The sequence below is a fragment of the Trichomycterus rosablanca genome, chromosome 4 (genome assembly GCF_030014385.1).
Source record: "Trichomycterus rosablanca isolate fTriRos1 chromosome 4, fTriRos1.hap1, whole genome shotgun sequence".
Taxonomy (NCBI): Eukaryota; Metazoa; Chordata; class Actinopteri; order Siluriformes; family Trichomycteridae; genus Trichomycterus; species Trichomycterus rosablanca.
Window position 1 is genome coordinate 1,068,288 of NC_085991.1, and position 24,203 is coordinate 1,092,490.

Consider the following 24,203-nt stretch of genomic DNA (forward strand, 5'->3'; position numbering starts at 1 on the left):
GCTGATGAATGATGCCGAATCGTAAAAGCTCAGTAGTTTCCTGCATTCAGAAACGTTCAAATCTGCTGTGTTTCCTCACACATACCAACAGGGTGCTCACTCATACGCTCTTATTTTGGTTGATTTTGTTGTCTATGAGGATTGTTGAGATGAGTGATTCCCCCCGTTCTCATACTCACACATCAGATCCATCAGAAATTTTGGATCCTCGTGTTTGGTGCTTTCGACTGATTTGAATTGTTTAGGCTCATAAATGTTTAAAAACATCACTGCCAGACTCCCACTCCATCCTTTCCTGGACTGCCGTAGCTCAGTGGATACGGTAGTGGACTGGTAATTGGAAGTCCCACCAATGCTTGAGCAAGGCCCTCAAGCCTTAATGACTTGTATTGTATTGTATTGTATTGTATTTGGCCACACTTGGAAGCTGCTTTGAATAAAACTGTTTGCTAAATGTCATCAGTGTAAATGTTTTCTGTCTTTTGATACCCATCAGTCCTGCTGGAGAAACGCTGGTGTGCAGGGTCGGTGCTTCACACTGTGTCGCTAATATTTAGGTTCGGAATTCGTATTAACAAAATGAATTATTAACTCAATTCATTTTTTCCTTCAAACGTTTTACACCCGGCGGCACAATTTTACTTTCAAAAAGAAATAAAGAATAAAAAGATCAAATGGGAGTCATTATCTGTAAACAGTAAAGTGCTGTTTGGCCGATATTGTAGGATGAAATGATGATCTGGATTGTCATAAAATGAACACCCGTTTTCGTTTCCTTTACCGCGGATGTAAAATACAGTCCTGTGTTTCTTACAAACGTCAAAGTCTTCCTACCATGACTCCACATGAATGGAACATTTAAACCTAATTATTATTATGTTAAAATCAAACTATGTAATAAAATAAAATCCCACTTTTTAGGTACACTGGACTTTAAAATCCAGAGATACCCCGAATCAAGTGAATAAACTCTTGTTGTAGACCAAAAGCACCAGAGGATTCACTTTTCTCAGTTGATGGCAAGTCAAGGCAAGTTTATTTATAAAGCACCTTTCATACACAGTGGCAATTTAAAGTGCTTTACATAAGGAAAAAAATAAAAGCATTTAAACATTCCTGAGATCTAGAACCTCAGAAAGGCTTTTTACAAATAAAGTTACAATTAAAAGAACACGACATTAAAACAAGAGAGATAAAATGCTTTAAAAGTTAAGAACATGAAAAACTAAAGGAAAATATAGTAAAATAGCTTATAAAAGGTAAGTGCAACATAAAAATAAAGATTTTAAAACATTGAGGCTAAAGAGCAGTACTAATATAGTGCAAATATTTAGAGCTCAATCACAGGCACAAGAAAAGAGAAACGTTTTTAACCAGGATTTGAACATTTCTACATTTCCTGGCGGTCTGTTCCAGTTCTATGCAGCGTAACAGCTAAACGCTGCTTCAGCATGTTTAGTTTGGACTCTGGGTTCGATTAGCTGACCTGAGTCCCTGGATCTAAGAGATCTACTGGGTTTATATTCTCTAAACATTTCTGAGATGTATTCTGGGCCGAATCCCTTCAGTGATTTATAGACCAGTAGCAGCACTTTAAATTCTATTCTGTAACTAACCAGAGGCCAGTGTAGAGATTTTAGAACTGGACTGATGTGCTCTGTTCTCTTCGTCTTCTGAATGAGCTGTAACTGTTTAAGGGTCTTTTTGGGAAGTCCAGTTAAGAGACCATTACAGTAGTCCACCCTACTAGAGATAAAAGCATGGATGAGCCTCTCTAGATCTTACTGGGACACCAGACCCTTGATTCTGGATGTATTTTAAGATGATATTTAATGGACACCACTGACACCACAACAAACAACATTTTTTACGAGCAGTCGACCGTGAGTGGCGTCTTCTCAGCTCCTCTCCAAAGTGCCTTAGATATGAAAACATGGAGCAGCCGTGATAAAACTGTCTGTGATTGATATCATCTCCAGCCGTGTGTGCAGAAACGCTCAGAACAAATGTGTTTGATGTCCTTCACCTTTAGCTCGAGCCGAGCGCTGTGATTTTTGTGTTTGTGGATTGATATCTGAATAACAGAGCAGCTACATTGTGCCTCACACGGCCGAGCGCTCGCTCTGTAATGCCGCTGTCAGTCTCGGGTGACAGGATCTCGGCTCCTGATGCCCAGTGTTCTGCATGTAGAAGCTGCGCTGTTATACGTGTCAGCACACAGCAAGGGTACACAGGCTGCACGGACAAAAGTATTGGGACACCACTTCTAAGTTTTGAATTGGTGTGTTTCAGACACAACAGGTGTAATAAATCAATGACATAAAGGGAATTTAAGAAGAAGAAGATATACTTCATTTGTCATATACAGGTGTACAGTACAATGAAATTCTTTCTTCACATATCCCAGCTTGTTTGGAAGCTGGGGTCAGAGCGCAGGGCCAGCCACCTTACGGCGCCCCTGGAGCAGACAGGGTTAAGGGCCTTGCTCAAGGACCCAACAGTGGATGCCTGGATTTGAACCGCCAATCTTCCGGTTGATAGCCCAAAGCTCTACCCACTAGGCTACCACTGTCCCATTTAGGGAAGGCCCTTTCCTGTTCTGTCATGACTGTGCTCTATATAAACGTGAAAAAAAGCTGGGTTTACCTGCACAGAGCCCTGACCTCAGGTGCACTCAACAGCTCTGGAATGAACCGGAACATCAGCATCAGTGTTGTCATCTTTTGATTGAACGGGCACAAATTCCCATACACAGACACACTCCAAAGTCTTGTGAGAAGCTTCTCAGAAGAGCGGCTGTCGTTCTAGCTAAAAGATCACACAGACGTCACTCTGTTTCAATACAGTTTGTTTTTGAAATGGGGCGTCCGATAAGCTCACGGTGTCCGAATACTTTTGGCTGTATAGTGTACATTCACGTCCATCCTGCAGTCTGGATCAGCGAAAGCTCTGTTAATCAGACGAGCTTTAGGTGAAGCTTTTTTCGTTTTGCTGAGGAGACTCAGATTTTCAGCCTGGATGTTGGTTTCCATCAGCACCTCGTGTCCAGCGTCAGTCTCCTTACAGAATGTTAATAAAGATCTTCATGATGCTCTGTTTCATTTAGCATTAGTAATATCTCATCACCTGAGCAGCTCTGTTGTGGGTTTTTTCTTCTTAAAAGCTCCACAAACACAAAGCTGCGCTCAATTCTGGTGCAGTCGAGGTGGGAGGTGATTGATGTTTATCGTTTCCTCACTCTGTTTGTCATTGTTTTTAATTTTTTATTTGATTCTATCAGGATTATCACAGAACTAAAATCAGCATATATATATATATATATATACAGCGATGAGCTCACAAATTATGACCACACGCCTAATATGCAGTCAAATACTAGCAGCAGGTCCTTTACTTTTTTCTGTACACTGTGTACTTTGGAGAAACAGGATTCACTGGACCAGCTGACAATGTCTGTACGGTGGACTGGAGTTGCATGGGGACTCTGACTGGCACAGAGGGGTTGGATGCACTGTGTGTGGTGCCACATTCACCAGGATTATTAATTTATTTTATTAGGATTATAACGTGATGTTTTACACTTTGGTTCCACTCATGACAGGACAGGTAGTTACTGCTTACACAAGATCCATCAGTTCAAGTTTAATATCAAACACAGTCATGGACAATTTAGTATCTCTAGTTCACCTCACTTACACGCCTTTGTACTGTGGGAGGAAACCGGAGCTCCCGGAGGAAACCCACACAGAAAGGACCCAGACCGCTCCACCTGGGAATCGAACCCGGGACTTTCTTGCTGTGGGGCAACACTGCTATCTACCGAGCCACCGTGCCGCCCATTACAAGGATTGATATAATCTGCACTTTGATACACAGTAGATCTTCTGTTGGTCCGTACCAGACGCCACAGCCTTCACATCCTCTGGGATCAGCAAGTCCTGTCTGGTTGGTGGCTCGTCCCTCCTATGACCACTGTCTGGAGAGATCCTTCACCCCAGTCGCCCTCAGCACCTTGGTAAAATCAGCACATTAGAGCTTGACAGAAGTCTGTTGCTGATCACGTATAGATAAGATGCAGAAGATGGAGCTACTTTTCTTGGACAGCAGCCTCCACGCTACTGGTGATATAAAGCTCACTTGATGGTGGACAACAGAACAAGAAATTAAAATATATATTAATAAAACCCTTAAAGGAAATGTTCATTCCCTAAACCTGCCACTACACACCCTACATGTTCCCTTATCATGTATATTACTTTTAGTTTTATTCATTTAGTGTGTGTGTGTGTGTGTGTGTGTGTGTGTGTGTGTACAGAGAGGATCTTCTCTACAATTCATCCTCTTCCATTGTCCACTGCACTAAGATCACTTCAGCCCTCTCATACATGACAGATCAAGGGTTACCAAGGTGCTTCAACACACACACACACACACACACACACACACACACACTGTTTGTCAGAGCCCTGTTGGGGTTCTATTGGGGGTCACTGACACCACTGGAGCTTTTCCCACTGCTTACAAGCTGTTTTCTTTAAACTCATATTATTAAAGACACCTACAGCAGGTAATAACAGTCTAAACCAGGGGTGTCAAACTCATTTTCAGCAAGGGCCACATCTGCATCATGGTGGCCCTCAAAGGGCCGATTGTAACATATCCTGTTGTGATTGTAGTCACAAAATGTCAGATTTATTCTGTATATTTATATAACGTACGTATATCTACATTTATATTGTCCTCCTTTACCACAGACACGCCTCATAACACAAGAGACGCACCGGTTTTATTTGTTTCCCAACTCTACACTGTGTACATCAGAATGGAGTAAAACTACAAAGTACAAACAATAAAAACAATAAAATTATATATCCCATTAAATTATAAGTGCGTCTCTGTAACGACTCGAACCATCACAACAATCATAAGTCTTTTAAGCTCTCGCCACATAAAATGACGTGGCGGGCTGAATTTGGCCCGCGGGCCTTGAGTTTGACACCCCTGGTCTAAACCCTAAACCCTGAAGCAGAACCACAAACACTCTTAGTTCAGTTCACTAGTCCTCTGTCTAGCTGTCCACACCAAGAGTCTAGTCATCAGGTTTTAGCGTGATGTGGTTATTTATGTCTGTTTGATGATGTCTAGTTTTGGAGTTTATACTTGCTAAGACTAATCCTTCTCCCTCTAGTCACTTCCAGTTCAGAAGTCTAGTCTCTTAGTCGAGTGTGTAATCCTTTAGTTTATATGTTTAGTTATTTAGTTCATATGTCTAATAATCATCTAGTACAGATGTCCAGGCCTTTAGTTCATGTCAGGTTTGCCACGTATGTCAGATGTTTGTTCTTATCGTCTTGTTCACGTCTAATAATATTCTTCTTTGGTATTCTTCTCACCTAGTTTATATGTCTGATTTTCAGGTACAGACAGTTTTTTAGTTTGCTGTCCAATGTTGTAGATCAGAAACCCAATCTTGTGGCTATGACTAAGCTAGTTCCCTGGCTAAGATGACAAGACCTGAGAATCTGAGACATGACCAAGTAGAAGTTCAGTAAAATCTAGTTCCGTTGGTTTGTTGTTTACTAATTTAGACCAAGATAAAAACTAAGTCTTCAGATCTAGCAGTAGCAGCTAAACTAGTGTACTGGAGATCCGGTGTGTAGTGTGGATGTGGATTTCTTGTATTCTTTACTCTTTCTTTAGATAAACACACTTCTTTTTGACTTGAAGCTTTACTTTTTTGCAGTTGTGGTTTTGTAGAACAGTGTTATTCAACGTTCTGGTAATGAAAAAAGTAAGTAAAACTGAAAATCCAAGAATCAGGCGTCTGGTTGGAAGGGTGAGAATGGTTAAACTCAGTCTCACCTCGTGTTTCCTCCACCAGCTGTGGCGTTAACTTGTATTCTAATGAGATTAATCCATATATGTTCAGCCCTTTCGTTTCTCTCCCAGTGCTTTTTGATCTGCCGGGCGTGGTGAGGAGCCCCGGCCATTCAAGCACCGGTGTGAAATCGGCCTGATGTCGTTCCTTTCTCTCTTCCAGTCGCATCCCTCGGTTTGTTTCCGAACCTGCATTCCAGGAAGCGTTTAGGGAGCTTCTTAAAAAAGCTCAGTAGGATAGTTTTGTTTGGGGGGGGGAGGGTCTGTTCCAGTCAGGGACACTGAGAGTCTGCAGGGTTTTTTAAGGAAACCAGACAAGCAGAGACCCAAACATCCCTCTGTTTAGCTCACTTCAGCTCAGGTGACTTTGATCGTTCAGTTTAGACAAAAACAACAACAAGAGGATCAGAGTTTCCACGTCGATCTTTACTTTTAGAGAACCAGTAAACCAGTAAGAGTTTGGTTTTTAAGATCCTCTTATTCTCCTTTATTATTACATTATTTTAAACAAGTCCCATGATAGGCTGTGCTATATAAATCGATCTTCCTAAGTCAAATGACTCAGGGTTCAAATTCAACGACGTTTGCTTTATGGAAGCTGCTAAAATCGTGTGATCATCAAATTAGACTGAGAGGAAATGTTCCCCAATGTTTTACCATCAGACATTTGGGTTTCATTCCAAAACTCAGGAGATTATGGACAGTTTTGATCTGCTTTAAATAAGAACTTAGTGTCTATGTGAAGAGCTAAAATAAAGTTAGCTGTAGACTGACCTGCGACTACAAAACCTCGTACTCAGAAGGGTTTGATGGCCACAATCACCTCAGCACCAGCATTAAAATGAGTTTCAGCCAAAGCAGAAACAACCTGTCCGTGGTTCTTGGCTGTGGTCCGATATCATCTCCTCCCAGCTCCAGTGTCCTGCTGAATATATTTGATCAGAACATGAACACTACATGTGACCTTTTCATGGTAAACGCTGAACTGGAGCGCAGAGACGCGAGGATGGTTTAACGTGTCCTTCAGAGGGTCTCTTCCACTCTGTAATGTGTTTACTACACATCAGAAAGGTCACAGACTGTATCGGCATGTATACAGTGGCTGCACAAAGTATTCACACCCCTTGACCTTTTGCCCACTGTGTTCTGTTGTGGGTTTGATTTTGAACAAATAGAATCATCAATCTGCACTCAATCACCCAGCATGAGGATGTACAGTAGACCCTTGATTTACGAACCGTTTATCATACAAACATTTTGGGTTACAAGCGATTTTTTACAACTTTTTTCCCTTAACTTAAGGTTTAATGGAAAATATACGTGTATTTATAACCAAAAAGACAATTTAAGACATTAGAGAGGGTAAGGGGTAAGGGGGGGTTTGGGAGGTTTGGCATGTATTAATTCTATTTACATAATTTCTTATGGGAAAAATAGGTTTAACTAACGAACATTAACTAAAGAACAGCACTTCAGAACCAAATAAATTCATAAGTCATGGGTCCACTGCATAAACATTTTTAAACATTTAAAAATGTAAACAGTAATTTCTTATTCACACACGTATCCAGACCCTTTATTCAGTAACATGTAGAGCCCTCTTACAGCTGCAGGTCTTCTGATATACAGCTGTTCAAGCTTTGCACACCTGGATTTGGTTTTTTTATCTCATTCTTCATGGCAGATCCCCTCCAGCTCTGTCAGACTGGATTGCTAGTGTATGTTTGTTCATTTATAAGGATTGTAACGTCATGTTTTACACTTTGGTTACATCCATGACAGGAACGGTAGTTACTCATTACACAAGATTCATCAGGTCACAAATTCATATCGAACACAGTCATGGACAATTTAGTGTCTCCAGGTCACCTCACTTACACGTGAGAAAGGACCACACAGAAAGGACCCGGACCATTCCACCTGGGGGTCGAACCCAGGACCTTCTTGCCACCGTGCCACCGGATTGTTAGTGCTTGTTAACCTTCGTCTTCAGGTCTTTCCACAGATGTTCGACTGGATTTAAATCTGAGCTTTGTCTGGACCAATCATTCCTTCATAATATATTATTATTAATACTTTTAATATGAGAATTTATTATTTGTATTGTGTTTATAATATAAGTGCTGATATGGTTGAAACATCGATATTATAGACCTTAAACATTTCTTCATGTCTACCGGTGGCTAAGTGGGTAGCACTGTCGCCTCACAGCAAGAAGGTCCTGGGTTCGATCCCCAGGTTGGGCGGTCCGCTTCCTTTCTGTGTGGAGTTTGCATGTTCTCCCCGTGTCTGCGTGGGTTTCCTCCGGGTGCTCCGGTTTCCTCCTACAGTCCAAAAACATGCAAGTGAGGTGACCTGGAGACACTAAATTGTCCAAGACTGTGTTCGATATGAATTTGTGACCTGATGAATCTTGTGTGATGAGTAACTACCGTTCCTGTCATGAATGTAACCAAAGTGTAAAACATCACGTTACAATCCTAATAAACAAACAAACTTCACGTCTACATGCAGCCTAAAATCTTCTAGATTTCATTTTGGATTTTATGTGTTAAATCCTAATAAAAGTAAAGAAAGCAGCAGAATGAAAAGCAGATCTTAATTAATTATTATTAATGGTATTAATTTTCTGCGTGTATATAAAGAGCAGTAAAAACAAAAGCAGGCAGACACTGACGAGCTTCATGGTTTGTGTTTATTTCTTAATCCAGATTAAATGATGAATGCAGACAGAATAGAAATTATTTACACGTAAACACAAAACGAAAGGAAACGTTCATTCCAGCTCTCAGTGCTGTGGTTTAGTTCCTATAGATGAGATCTCTGCTACTGATGAGTATAAATTCATTCGGTCGCTCTTAAGGCAACGTGTGTTCAGTTTGGTGGGTCTGAATTCACGCCAAGGGTGTGGCGATATATCGGTGTGACTGGATACTGCAATAAATACATCTAAAGGAGTTATACCGCTGAAGTTAAATGATATAAAAATAAATAATGTTTCACATCAGAGCAGTGATGATAAATCACATGAAATTATACCATAATAAACACGTGTGATTTCGTTTAATTAACTTCAGTATAACAGCAAGTCACCTGCTACTGACAAAAAAATCATCCCAACATTCTGAGTCCCACATTTAAGGCTTTTTTTCATTCTGTTATCATGAAACAACATCGTTTTTGACATTCATTTGACAAATATGTTTTTATCAATGCTGATTATTAACACACCGCTTCACATTCACTGCATTAACCCAAGAAATACACCGTTCATACCACACTACAGCTAGTGACAGCATGACTAGTTCAGCATGAAGCTAAACCAGTCATGAGTGTTGAATTCCAATCAACATTGTATTTTCATTTTGTTTTATCACATGATTGATCGATCAGTGTCACAGCGAGTCTACATCCACCGGGAAACACTGGGCGCAGGGCAGGAATACAGTGGACAGGGCACCTTCCTCCCTCCAAACACAGCCAATCGATAGCACTACTGAGAGTCTCAGTGTAGTGGGCGAGTGTAACTGAGCGCTGTGCCACCTGATCACAGATATCAGCATTTTATTATTTGTAATGTTTCTTAAACTACAAGCAGATCGTTTTTCAAAATGCAAACAAGTCAATAATAGGTGCCTTTACGCTACGTGCAACATCGTTCTGATAAACGACTAAAACAAGAGCTACGATCACAAGGACCTTCGTGGCATCTATCAGGAAATGCTCTGGTGTTCTATCAGGGGGCGAGAGGTTCACACGTCTCAGAAACACACCCGGTTTTTAGCTGTAGTTATCGCTGGATGAGGTGGTTCAGTGACCACAGAGTTGTTCAGACCCGGTGTGTGTTTACACTCCTTCTAATGCTAAACACGTCCCCGTTTATTCCTCATGTGTGTGTTCATGTGCTTAGCTAATTAACTCGTACTTAATTAGGAGATAACTTTAAGCTAACAGCTTGTAGGCTTGTTATTGTGGTTTTACATTTAGTTCTAGGCAAGTTTGTGTTGTTGTACAGAGAAATGAAGAATAAATGAATGTATTAAATTAAACGGTGAATGGTTCCACATTCAGTGTGTATGGAAAGGCATCAAACCCGTGAGAAACCTCGTCTCGTCACATTCTACCATAAACAAGAAAATAAACCAGCTGTGTTGACTCATTATAACCCTCATCATCAAAGTGAAAATTACACTTTTTTTCTATTTTATTTCTGCATTTTCTCCCAATTTATTGTAGTCAATTTGTCTTCTGCTGCTGGGGGATGCCCGATTTTTTGTATGTGAGGTGGGTATATTGCTGCTCACGCCTCCTCCGACCCTCGGAACCCTTTTTCACTCTGCACAGGCGCCTTTATCCGCCAATCAGGGTCCTTACACAGCGTTTGAAGACCCCGCCCTCATATTCCAGTCATCCCTCCCTGCAGGCACTGCCAGTTATGCCCGCTAGATGGTGCCCAGCCGACCGGTGGCAACGATGAGTTTTGAACCGAGGAGTTCAGAATATTCCGCCACCCGGGCGCCGTGAAAATTATACTTTTTAAAACTCTGATCAATTATTATTTATTTTTATTATTATTTAATTATTTAATTAAATTAATTTATTTATTAATATTCTCAGAATAAAAGCAGCTGTTTCTTGAGGGTGTAACTACTAGTAATAAATGGTGACCCAAAAATTCACCATGTTTGGAAAGGGGCTTTCAAAAGGGCTTCGTAATAAATTGTGGTCGTATCAAAACAGACTGATTCTGCAGTTAAAGCAACAGGCGACTAGAGTACTAAGATAGAGGACTGATCACTTTTCCAACCCTATTTATATAAATATTTCCTTTTTTATTACTTGAATGTTGTAAGGTAATATGTAGATAAAGCTGCTTTTTTGTGTGTGATCAAACCGTGTCAGTTGTATAGTAGTATAAAGATTTCATTAGGTTCTGTACATTTTATTATATTAAATCAATATAATATAAAACATTTTAAACAAATCAAACCTATAAAAAGTGAGTAGAAAAAAGTTTTTGATGACATTAACTTGACTTTCTTGATTATCCAGTCATCATATGTTTTGATTGGTTGTACAAAACCTAATATATTTTCACTATTTTTATCATGATGTTTCTTTTATTTGAATTAAAATAAAATGATTAGCCGGTAAACAAGAAAGTTCCCCTGTAGACCCGAGTGACGTTCACACGAGGGTGAGTTGGCCTGAAAACTCGACAGCACGCGCCAATTCAGCGGAATCATCCGGACCGATTTCCTCTCAGCATAAGGGGACGGTTTGGCTTTTCTTCCTGACCCCGGCATGATGCCACTGTTCCACCTTCTCTTAACAGCTGCAGCCAGACCAGTCTTATTTATATGGACACAGAGAACTCTGACATGATCGAACCTTCAACACCATCAGATGCCAAAAAAGTCCTTGTGAACAAAGTCCAACAGCGATCTGTTTAACAAACCTGAACCATTAACACTGGGCCGAGATATGAAGTCAGACCATTATTATACTGGGAAATTATCACACCATTCCACCCCTGACACACACATACACACAGATACAATAGATTTAAACAGCAACAAAATGTTTTTAAACTCTATTACTTTCTAAATATGCTTTTAATCTTCAGATTTTCATGCAAAAGGCCTCAGAAGCTTCATTCACATACACGATAAATATGCTGGTCCTAACGGAAAGAAAAACTCTTCAAATAAGCAACACATTCGTTTTTTTTTCTCTTTTTTCTTAATATATTTCTATAAATACATAACAATAAATGCTATCTGTGTTAAAATGCTGGTTTTACTTGTTTTTTCTTTCATCTCCATACTGTTCATGTGTGTATATATGTATATATTTGTTTGTATTTTATTATATTTCTGTATTGGATGTTAGTAGGTCATTGTCAGAGTGCTACACGTTTATAGGCAGCAGTAAAGTACTTTACAAAAAACAATAAAAAATGAAGGATATTGCTCTTTCATAAAATTCTCTGCATTTTAAGACGTTTCGGTTGATTCGGGGTGCGAGCGCTGGAAATCCTCATATGTATTTGTTTTCATGATATATATTTATGTATGTGTGTATATATATATATGGATTTCCTAGGCCAGTCACTCCAGTGTTTGTTAGCATCCACATGCTATTTGAAAAATTCCTTGAATAAACAATCACAGTTATTATGAACGTCTCCGTTCTGGATGAACTGTCGCTACAGTCGCTGCATGCTCGCGTCCAAACCAGAGACCAGATAAACATGTAGACGGATTAGAGCAGGCATGTGCCGATAATTCTTTAGCTGATATGTTTATCATGCTCAGAGAAGACCACGCATCTGTTTCACTGCGGCTTTATCAGTTCGATTAGAGGCTGTCTGGATGGGCGGCATCTTAAGGTCACGTTTGTACCAACACAAACAACTTCATTTGTTTGATAAACATTCATATTATAAGATGCTAGCTTTAATAGTCGCTATATTCTCACAAAATACCGAGTTCAATACCCAAGAGTAACATAACCATATAGCTGGGAGTCCTGGAGAGTATATACACCGACCAGGCATAACTTTATGAATTACACTGATTATCTCTTCATCAGTGTGTGGGGGGGGGGGGTATATATCAGGCAGCAAGTGAACATTTTATCCTCAAAGTTGATGTTAGGAGCAGGAAAAATGGACGAGCGTGAGGATCTGAGCCAGTTTGACGAGGGCCAGATTGTGATGGCTAGACGACTGGGTCTGAGCATCTCCAAAACTGCAGCTCTTGTGGGGTGTGTCCCGGTCTGCAGTGGTCAGTATCTATCAAAAGTGCTCCAAGGAAGGAACAGTGGTAAACCAGCGGCCAGGGCTCATTGATGCCCGGTCCGATCCAACAGACGAGCTACTGTAGCTCAAACTGATGAAGAAGTTCATACTGGTTCTAAAAGAAAGGTGTCAGACTCCATGCCTCGACCAACACAAGGGGGACCAATACAATATTAGGAAGGTGGCCATAATGTTATGCCTGATCGGTGTATAGCCCTGCATATGGGTGGGATCAATGGCGTTCTATTGTTTTTCATTAATCTGAGTGAAACTACACAATCTCAGATGATGAGCTCATGTCAGGGTCGAGATGATTAACCCAGATCATAACAAGTGCAGGTTTGTTCCAAACTACATTGTAATTATAGCTAATAATAGAACCGCCAAAATGCAATCGAGTTAAACCGTGCACGTCCACATTTTCTACATAAATGCTATAATGTTCCATGTATTTAATTATTAATTATCACTGTGTGTTGTGTTTTATATCTCAAGCCAGCAAGTGACCCAGTATCACACACTGGTCTTGCAAAGAGATTTAACGTCTGGGGTAAATTGTGGAGGATTTAGCCTAAGCGTAGGTGGGTACAATCTTGTACCAAGGTGGTACTAAACTCAGGCAGGGATTGAAAACCGGCTCCGTTCCCAGTCACACCCTACCATACTCGAAATGCCTGATTAGTTCACAGCCAGTGGTGAAGTTATACACTAAAAAGTGGTTCGGGACGCAGCCCAAAGTCATTCCATGCTTTTATAGGATAGAAAGTGTTCAGCTAGTGTAGCATTAGAAGGAAAAGTGAATAACATCTCCGCTGATCAGTAATAATTACATACAGTCCCAGTAAATCCGACACTAAAGCAGTTAGCAGCTACAATCATGAAGCGGTAGGATCGCATCAGAGCTAAACGATGATCGGTCACCCATGTGGAAACTATTCCTGATACATTCACTTCCATCCAGTGTTAGACGTGTCGTGGATCGAACTCCAAAGTCTGTGGCTGGAGCCTCTCTCGATGTTCCACCAACATAATCATGTCAGAGATCAACACGGGCGCCTGCAGGTCCTTCAAAAGTCTTAATCTGTCTGAAATTGCTTATTATAAATCTGTTGTTAAATCTAAAGGAAAACATTGGATCTAACATCACTTGCATATTTCATTTGTGGTCGTCTGTGATCTGCGCGACACGTGGACTCGTATTTCAGGGGCCAGTTTGATTATCAGACAGAGAAACAAGAGGAGTTTATACTGGGACATTTACAAAAGGGGCTGGACGATAGCAGATATTCCTCCTGGCTAGCATGCTAACTGTTAAACTAGTAAACTGGGTTATGTGGATGTCATTTAGGTACGTAAGGATCCCCGCACAGGCACCCTGATCGTCATACGCCTGTAACCGCTGTCATTAGAAGCGTGTGGTTACGATTCAGCTACGACTAAGGGTTAAACCAAAATAAATCTTCCATCATCTATTAAAACAGTGTTGGTTTTACTGGGACGCTCCTCACTGCTCAGCTCTATAACAGCTTCAGTTCATGTGATGAAATGTTAGATCGGCACATGCCCAGCAGCCTCATAAAAATGTTTATTGATTATTATTCACAGTTGCAGAGAAAAGTCTTTGGGTTTGAGCAGGATGTTGTTTCTGTGGTGCAGCTCATGGAAAGCGTGAACACATTCCACTAGCACGGCCGCCACGTACTATAATATGTTATTTTTATTCTTCAAGTCTAAACAATAATAAGACTTTCATCTGAAGCTCAGGTAATGCTGGTATGTTTGCTCACTGGCCCTTACATCTTTAGTTATTGCATTGGAAAACAATCCATCCACATTCTGACTCTTCATGCCAGTCGCTGTGTGATTTGTCCTTCTTCATGATGGTGGCATGGTCATCTTTGTGTTTTCCTGTAAACACCCTGCCCGCCTCCTCTCGCTCTGATTTGTCCTCCATAGTGATGGTGATGGTGGTGGTTGTACAGTCTCCTTTCCCCTTCTCCTCCCTCCCAACCCTTCCTCACCCGTCCCTACCCCTCCGCCCTCGCCTCAGTCGCTGTCTGATTTGTCGTCCTTGGAGGTGGTGGCGTGGTTGTACAGACCCTGTGCCATGAGGTGCAGCGCCAGTGAGTTCTTGATGCCCGAGGCCTTCTTGATCTTGGCCCTCTTGTTCTGGAACCAGATTTTGATTTGCGACTCGTTGAGGCCGAGCTCGCCGGCCAGGCTCTGCCTCCGCTGCTCCGTCAGGTAGCGGTTCGACTGAAACTCGGCCTTCAGGCGCTGCAGCTGCTCGGCCGTAAAAGCCGTACGTGGACGCTTGTCCTCCTTACTGCTGCTGCTCTTCTTCGGTCTGCGGGTTCGGGGACCTGCGGTGGGCGAGGACATGGGTTCAGTCCACATAAAGTTCAGAACAAAGCTCAAAACAGCAAAATAATCAAGTCGACTCTCAGTTTTGGTTTTGTTCCTTTAAACCAACGTGACAAGAAAATAAAATAATACTGAAACATTTCTGACAAAAATAACCTGGAGCAAGTAAAATAATCAGAACCTGAAGTGTGATGGTACAGATAATACCAGCAGCTACACTGTGCTTGAATTTAGGCAGTTTGTTTACTCACAAATTTACTCAATTATTCTATAAATGCCAAAAATAACCTGTTTTGGCTGATCGCAAAATTTAAATCTGCGTTTTTTTATAGGATTCACTAATGATTCACCAAAACCAACTATGTAAAATAGTTTCATTTGGAGAAGAACTTGTTCTGCTAGAAAAGTAAGACCTTCTACGCTTCAGTGATGAGGATTCGGTGTGTGATGCACAATATTTTCAGTTAAACGAAGCGTTTTTGTACGTACAAAATCATCAAATAACTTTTAGAAGCTTTTGCAGTAATAATTCTGTAAATTCAGGCTTCAGTTCAGCTTGAAGCAGATCGACAGATTGTTGTAACTTTGAATGTTTCAAGTATTTATCTGTTTGCAAAAAATGAACCATTAAAAGATGGAACCTGAAATGTAAAGGAAGTCTAATAAATGTTCAAGTATTGTTGAATGTTAATTAACTGTTTACAAAAAAAATCTGGTTTATCTCTTATATGAAATAAACTAATCTAATAATGTCAAATAAATATTAATACTCGTATTTATTGTTTTATGTTTCTGAACTGAATTCACCTGTGAATTAGTCAAATAAAAAAAAATTATAATAAATACATTAGAACATCTATAAACAATTAAAAATACTTTATTTTGTCAGTCAATTCAGTTCAGAAGTTTAAGGACGCCCTTTCTCTAGGTTTGAGTCAGTCTAAATCACATTGTACCTTCTGTTTTGGCTTTTCTAACCAAATTTACCTGAGACTGAACACACTGACGAGAAAATAAAAGACAAACTGACTGGAGTGACTTTTCGATTTACAACTAAGTTGAAATGGCATAAAAACTCTCTACGATTGTAGTTTAATGGTTCTGTGTCAGCTCCTCTGTCTCTAATCATATTTGTACATGTTAGGTGTAAGAACAGAAATATGTATGATTTGATTATTGGGCCAAATAAAAGTGTTACAAGTTCTTGAGCTCTGATGACCGCTTTAATACATCAGCAGTCTATAATAAAACCTAATGTATACGCTGAAATTTAATAATAATTGTATTATTAGTCTCTGTGTCCATTTGTGTCCTGCTGTAAATGTTCCTTCTGTAGTGAGAGCTAATTTAACACAGTACCTGTTTCATTAAACCCAATCGTTGTTGTGCTAATCCAGTGCAGCTAGTTTTCTAATTGTGAGTTGTGTTGTGTTTGGGAGGAACATCATTAAACATGACCCTGTAATACAAAGATGGTTGCTAATTTGTTTACTTATTTACTTTTTTGTTTCTGTATTGATTGTTTGATTGATTGATCAATTCCTGTGGACTGGGTTACCCTGTGTTGGATTTGAGTTCATTTAAGTCCACATAGACACCAGTGAAGACTTTAAGAGTGAACTTATCACCGAAGACTTTTGCCATGATACATCACAAATGTGCCTGATCTTACAAACAGTCTAGATTACAGGTTAGATTATTTAGAGTTGTGTCTTTAATCCTGCCACAGTGAAAAATCATTTTCCATCATAAATCTTTACGATGTGGTCTTTTGGGAACCAAATGGTTTTTCTATTTTGACACGTTTTTTTATAAAAAGGTATATTTGTTAGTCAAATGGCTACCAGTTGCTAACACCAGCTAGTTTAGTGTTTTTTTCTATATATTTAGGGAATTTGAAACTCAAATCTGTAATGTACCAAGACATTGTGGTGAAGTGCCGCACAACCAAATGAAAACACAAAAAAGCTCTATAAAATTATACTGGAAAATAAATGTAAATGCTTGTGTTCTAAGACAGAATTACACATAATGCACATCTAATCACGGGTATTACATGGAACCTGGGGTCTCGCCAAGTCTTTGCCTCAGTCTTTCAGTCATGACCTGACATATTTAACCATCTTACAATGATTTTACAAAGTCATTTGGTTAGTTGTTGAACCACTGTGTGTGTTTGCAACCAAAGTTACCATGAGAAGCTTCCACATCATTCTTATAAATGATTCCTTCATTCGCATCAACGGAAATGGTTGAAGAGCCATCATCCATCTATCACACGGAAACCAAAGGGTTCTTCTATGTCAGAATATGATAAAGAACATATTTAGACAGTTTTTTTAACTTGAGTACTTTTGTGGTTTTATTGATGGTACAAAGTAGATTTATATTTAATTTACTCACCGCTTAATTCGAATTAAAATTTCTGAAAATGTCAATTCTTGCCAATTTTGCGTTTTATCAGATTGCGGATCATTTCAGTACTACAGCAGTATAGTAGCGGTATAGTGCATTAGTATAACTGTAGTATAACAGTAGTATAGCAGTAGTATATCAGGAGTATACCTGTAGAGTAATACAAATTCGAGCTTTGTGGTGAAAATGGTGTCAGAGCTGAAGTTGAATATTAATGACAGACTCCATTTTGGACGGTTCGTTGGTGGAAACGCCCTTCGGTATGAGATTGTGTTCTGTTGGGTTATTTTATTTGTATTTACAGCAGATCATTTGTTGTGCGTTGAAGACAAAATAAATAATGGTTAAAATTAAGATCATTAAAGGTTAAAATCGCGTAAAAACTCAATTTTTTCTGTTGCGCGTCACCACGTCATGAATAATTTTCTTATTTTGAATAAAAAACACGAACAATTCGGTACAATTTGATTAAACATCGAAATATCACGTGTTTGATAGATTTTTCTACACGTAGGATAATTTCAAGAATAATAATAATAATAATAATAATAATAATTAAAAAGGTGCAGTCCTTTAGGGTGGAAGGTTTGGGTTCGCATTTAACCAGATTTGACCGAAACTACGTAGGATGTCGAAAAACAACAACATGAAACTAAATTTTTTGTTGTAAGATTTTGACCAATGAAGTACCAATCAAAAGACGAAACGTTTAGATTAATTGTGCATCTTTTCTTCTGGGTTTGAAACCGGTGCTGCATTCATGCACATGATGCTTGTTTGGTTGGTCTAAATGCCATAATACCAACCAAACTAAATACCAAAATACTGTTTTCCAAAAATATATGCAAAAGAAAACAACAACTGACTTTGCAGGTGCATCATGCAGTATCAGATTTATCCTTCTCGTTATCAGAATACAGAATCACAAGAATTAACACTCTTTTGTTTAAATGTGCATAAAAATACATTCCGGCAATATTTCCTTCTTATCAAATCAGTGTCACCTCTGATGTTGGTATAAATACAAATAAATTCAGGATATGATGGTTTTCCTAGATTCTTGATTTCATAGTAGCGACAATATCAAAACAGGCTACCAAACCTATTTTGGTGAATAAATAAGGAACAATATTCTGGTGACCAGTCCAACATCAGATCTTTCATATTTATTCGTTTTAAAATCTAGAAAAATAAAGAGGTTCAATCAGAATCCCAATTTAGGTCCTGAGATTAAGATTCTTTTAACCAAATTTACCCAAGTTTGGCACGAACACGGCGAATTTTTAATAACTAAATAAAATCACTTTATGAAATTATTTTCACTAATCTTAAATGTTGCCAAAATATTTTTTTTAAAGAAAATGTAATAACTATTAGTTTAAACCTTGAGTTTCATGGCACCAATCCTTTGGTGTTATGTACTAGCTTGGTCATTCATGGCATCCCAAGGAACCTATTATTGGTGGTTCCTCATCCAGAAAAAAGCTGTTTTGGTTTCATGGTGCCATCAAAAGATCCATTTTTAAGATAAGAATTGTACATTTTTACCATATAAACTGTAAACCAATTTTATTCATAGTTGAAGGTAAAAATGGTTTAACCATCCATCACGTTTTGAGAAACACAGTCTGTACTTCGATGGCATCATTTTGAAGAACCTATTTAAGAATATCATCTTAAATTACATTCTGTACACCCTTGTTGCTGTCTGAACCACGTTACACATCTAAATATTTAGAATATTTATTTAGTATGACTGAATAATATGATTTTATTTAGGGTTCATCCAATGCTAATTGTATTTCCTATAACAAAATAGCACAATGCAGCATCACATCCCCGACTGTTCAAACATCACAAGAATTTAACACTTATAAACAAACCTTCTTATTAAAACACCTAACACAGGTTTATTACACACTAACGATCTAAATGTACCATTAGCTGTAGCACTGAACCCAAATCCTGTCAGAAAACGAACGACATGTTAGCAACCGCCACTAGCAAGGTGCTAACATTAGCCACCATGCTAACAGCCGCAAATTCACAATGACGAGTAAAATTCAGTTCTGTCAGATTTCCAGCACTTCAGGTGTTAATTCAGCAGTATAAATTCATTAAGCGAGGTTAATTAAACACTTGACTGTTTATGAGACTGTGGGGTTAATTTAGCTGTGCGGGCCGGTAGCATCACATCTATAGGATCAGAGAAATCTCAGTGTTACCGTCCAAATAATCCATTCAGCTTTCATTTCAATACCCTTACATGTAAATATAAAAGTCTTTATATCTGCTGTACTGCTGTAATCACAGTGATCTGCACCCTTAATTCACCGCCGTTTATTTCTCTTTATTTTATATTTTATTTATTTATTTATTTATTTGTTGTGAAGCTCTGACCTGCATTTTGCTGAGCTTCACTATATAGTTTAACTATTTGTTGCCTAAATCAGTCTAGTTTAATTAAACATGGGATTTTTTTTATAAGAGTTTATAGTTGTCCAAATACTTTAGGAATAGTTTTATGTGGCCAAAATAATTTTATAAAAACAATTTATCACTAGGTGGTTTATTTGTTTCTTTTAGAGAGAACGAAATGACTGAGATGATGTATTTTTAAACCTGGATTTGACACTTTACCTATTTTAGAAGGCGATTTAGGATCGAAAATAATTATTAGAGAAGCTGATTTGAAATTTTCCCAGCGATCTGATTATCTCTAATAATTCTTTTAGATTTTAGAAAACGAAAATGATTCAGATTCATCAAAAAAAGTGCAAGCAACAGTGGTTACCACTTAAAGAAATATATAATATTATGAGATTTTAGATATGTGTCTTATTCTACATTAATTTGTATTTTAAAGATGTTTTTTATTTTTTTTATTTATACTGAATATAGTATGGATTTTAGCGAGGAACAGTATTGACCCTTTCAATCTCGAGGTCTCGTATAATTTTGGACTGTAGAGTTCTTGATCTTTGGATGAACCTTTGACTTGTTTTAGTGAAGTATTTTAAATAGGAGTTTAAATATTGACTTATTACGTGTAGATGAGCCAAACATTGTGCTGTATGTTAATGATATATACATTTACATAATGAAGGAATGTACCTGCCGATGGTCGGTCCGAGTAGCGGGTACAGTAAACCCAGGCAGGCCAGAGGATCGGCTTGTTTTGCTTGGCTTGAGATTGCTCGGAGTCGGAGCTCACGCACTGCTCCTTGTTTTTGTCCCCGGCGCTCAGTGGCTCGTCCTCGGTCTGCGGTTCCTTCCCGGTGTGCGGGCTGGAGGTTCCCACCGAGGACACGTGTCCCAGCTGCCCTGGAGCCGCGGTCGGACTGCTCTCGGCCCGTCTCAGCACACTTTCCTCCGGGAGAAAGTCCGAGTCCGACTTTCTGCGCCCGAAGTCCGGCCGCAGGATGTTATCGATGAAGAAGTTGGTGACGCGGTGTGGCGGCGGGGGCGCACGGCCCGGTGATGGAGCTCCGAGTCCCGCTGCTGCTCCTGCGCTCTGATCACTCTCATCCATCCTCACTCCCCCAAATCTCACTCTTTTACTTTCACTCTTTTTTCACTCTACAGATACTTATAGAATACACACCAACTGTGCGCCACTTTGCTCAATTTAAGGGTAAAAGCATTCAAATGAAACAGGAACCAAGAGCCCCAAAGAGTTCCAGTCAGTGAGGATTTAGGACTGGAAACAACCTTTCCTGCGCACTGGGCTCAAAAAGGTGCAGCATAGTTTCGCATCCCAAAACAATTCTAGGCTTCAATCAAGCACCTAAACTTATCATCAGGTGCAGGAGTAAAAAAGTGCAGGAATTCAAACCTAAAAGGAGAATATATTCCGTTGTGAGCGAATGGGAAGGTTTGGTTACTACTGACCGGGGGGCTTTAACTGCTCCTCCTGAAATACTTTTACGCACGATTTTTTTTTGTTCTTATTTTTAATACTAGACCCCCCCTCCATCCTCGTCCTCATCCGCCCCATTCTGACGTTTCACTCCCGTATCCTAGACACGTGCCTTGGACCAATCAGACCACACCGGAGCTCACCACGTGATCACGGTTCTGTAGTAACAGGGCAGCGTTCGTTCATGTTTTCTTTAAAGCTGCAGCGTTCCGTCCAATTACAAATGCAACACGTTCTCACACCCCTTTACGCTATAACACAGGGATATACGTCGCCTTTCTGTCTCTCTGCCTGTGTTTGCACGTATGCAATAATTCTGACTGTGTTTTATTTACTGTATACCTGTAATTGATTTGACTGTTTTTATAATTTGCATCAAATTATAAATATTAACTACAGGCGCACATGCAGAGCTTAGAAACTCTCTGTTCTATTAGTCAAATATGTATCATCAAGGGTGCCTATTTATTCTCTCAGGTTTGCATCTTCATGACACAAGAATGTAAATTATTGAATCTTTACCTCCTTTAGGGTGCAGCACCCTAAATTACTTACCTAAATTACCCTACCCTGACCAAGAAGAGACGTACCCAACACGTGTGCACTTGTGTACCTCAGAAACGTATGAAGTTCCCCAACCACTTCATTTCTTCTTGTCAGAGAGCAGTGTTGCATACAGATAGCCACGCACTGCTCTCCACGATTCACTACTTCTGTGCAGGCACTCTCTACCAGCCAGCAGGGGCTGCTGTTGCAGCAGTAATAAGGAATTCCTTTAACCGTCTCTCCCGACAAGCACAGCCTTGAAAGTACAGCTCAGATTCAAACTCTGAGCGCCCCAACCCAAGTGACTTCTTATGTACTTTCTCATGTTGGCATATACAACCTAAAGGTACAGAATGATTAAGGACAGGACTGTAGTGATGCGAACACGTTTGAGTGCTTTGTCATCAGTCGTTTTGATTTTCTGTCTTTCTGTGCTTCCATCTCAGCTGCATGAATAAAAGGTTAAGCAGGACCTTTAATTCAGATTAAATTATAAACAGGAAACTGTTGTGTTCCATGGAATGCATTTCATTGCAAGGGTAAGAAAATTGTCTGAATATTGAAACCCCTGAAGGTCCAGTGGCTTTGTTTTGCTATGAGGGTTATTTTGCTGTCATGGTTTGGATTTATTTGTTCCCTGAGAGAAAAGAGCCAATGTAAGTTATTCTGACTGGTGTAACATTTCTATCCTGATGCAAGTGGTCTCTTCCAGAATGTCATGTCTGTCACTGTCTGTCAGCTTACATATAAATGTTCTGGCATTGGGTGATAGTACAAATAATATCAGAGTTTTTTTAAAGGAGCATATTTTCAGACAAGTGCTGAATTAAAACTGCTGCCTTCTTATTCATTGGACCCAATTAGTCTAATAGCTGTAAATGTGGTGTATATATGCTTACTTTAAAAAAAGGTCATTATAAATTCATTTTACGTCTTAAAGAAATAAAGTTCTTAGCTCTGAGCTTGGCTTGCACAATTATGCTAATTACTACAGAGACCCCACACACCCCCCCAGTCCTATTTCTCCACCCCTCTCTCAGCTCGGTGTAGAAGATCCGGTCCCTGCTTGGCTGATCCTGAATGATGCCGAGTGCCTGAAGAGGACTTTTCTTCTCCAAAATAAATCTGTAGTTTCCTCAAAACTCTAATATGGTTAATGAAGTGCAGCATATAGGGTTGCCAGATAAAATGTTCAATGCTAATCACGATAACAATCACCATACATGATTACCAAAGCTGTGGTGTTATTTGTGAGTGTAATCATGCAATATTATTGTTGTGTATATAAAACTAATAATAAAAAGTTACTCACATTTCTCTGACAGTACAGTTATTTTTGAACTATTTGTTATTAAGATGACAAATCTGGCAACATCAGCATCGCATCTAAAGGTGTTGGGGAGTGTCGATGATGAACTTTCGTTGGTAATGATTTAGTCTGGAATTAAAGATTAGTTCATAAATACGTTTTTGTTGGATCAGTCTGAAGACCATGCGATCCTTCCACACCAGTCCTGCTGCCCTGCAAAGTTTTAGTCGTACCCAGTTCCTGATTCACATATGAAGGCTTGATCATTGACTTGAAGCTCTGCAGGACCGACACCCCTGGTCTTTAATCCTGTCCACAAAACTGCAGGTTTTCACACCGACTAGAAAGGAACTTGACCTGATACTAGTGATCACTAACTCAAAGACCAAAAACTAAGTGGAACCAGACAGAATCTGCTTGATTTATATAAACATACATTAAGAACCAGGGCTTTACATTCTTTAAAATAAAGATGCCAGAGACGATTTCATATACAGAACATCACAGGGCAGTTTACGTTTTCATATTGTGAAATAAAACTCGGTTGTAGAAACAAAATGGTTTAAAAGCAATACTTTAAGTTATTTTTGAAACAGTACTTAGTTTAATAATACTTAGAGCTTTAAAACTGTTTTTTTTTTTGTGTTTAATAAATTATTGTTTGAATGGCCAAATCTGGTGGCAATTGTTGAACTAAAAACGATTTCATTTTTAATTTTTAGAAATCGCATCGACCATAAATTTACCTCCTTTTTAATAGGTACATATGTTATGTTTTGTGTTTACGTTTTATTTTCGAAATGAGAAAGTTCAGTTCCCATGATTTATTTAAGTCTTATATCACCATGAACATGTTAATTAATTTAGGTCTAATTACCATTTTTAATAAATTACATCCGTGTGAAGTAATATATAAATGCAAAGGTTTAAAAGGCTTTTTTTGGGTTGTAATTTTTACATTTTTATAAAAT

The 24,203-nt window shown here is 39.1% G+C and overlaps 1 protein-coding gene and 1 long non-coding RNA gene across 5 annotated transcripts in view; one reads left to right on the top strand and one right to left on the bottom strand.

Moving 5' to 3' along the window:
* The window catches only part of LOC134312074 (uncharacterized), a 42,597-nt gene that overhangs the window by 12,999 nt on the left and 5,395 nt on the right, over positions 1 to 24,203 (top strand). For 3 of the 4 annotated variants that reach the window (XR_010011492.1, XR_010011494.1, XR_010011493.1), the window contains one exon: positions 4,316 to 4,408. The exons of the other annotated variant lie outside the window; for it this stretch is intronic. This is a non-coding gene — a long non-coding RNA (uncharacterized LOC134312074). The remainder of the gene's footprint in view (positions 1 to 4,315; positions 4,409 to 24,203) is intronic. 4 annotated transcript variants of the gene reach the window in all.
* On the bottom strand, positions 14,726 to 20,990 carry en2a (engrailed homeobox 2a). Its single transcript, XM_062993675.1, has 2 exons — positions 20,573 to 20,990; positions 14,726 to 15,042 (listed from the first exon to the last, which is right to left on the bottom strand). The coding sequence occupies exons 1-2, from the start codon at positions 20,988 to 20,990 to the stop codon at positions 14,726 to 14,728; spliced, it is 735 nt and encodes a 244-aa protein (XP_062849745.1).

What these genes read in the sequence shown, in the direction of transcription:
- en2a (XM_062993675.1), bottom strand. Translation starts at nt 20,990, where the DNA reads ATGGATGAGAGTGATCAGAGCGCAGGAGCAGCAGCGGGACTCGGAGCT. An exon ending in CTCGGACCGACCATCGGCAG is followed by an intron (nt 15,043 to 20,572) that starts GTACATTCCTTC and finishes CGCCCACCGCAG; the next exon opens with GTCCCCGAACCCGCAGACCG.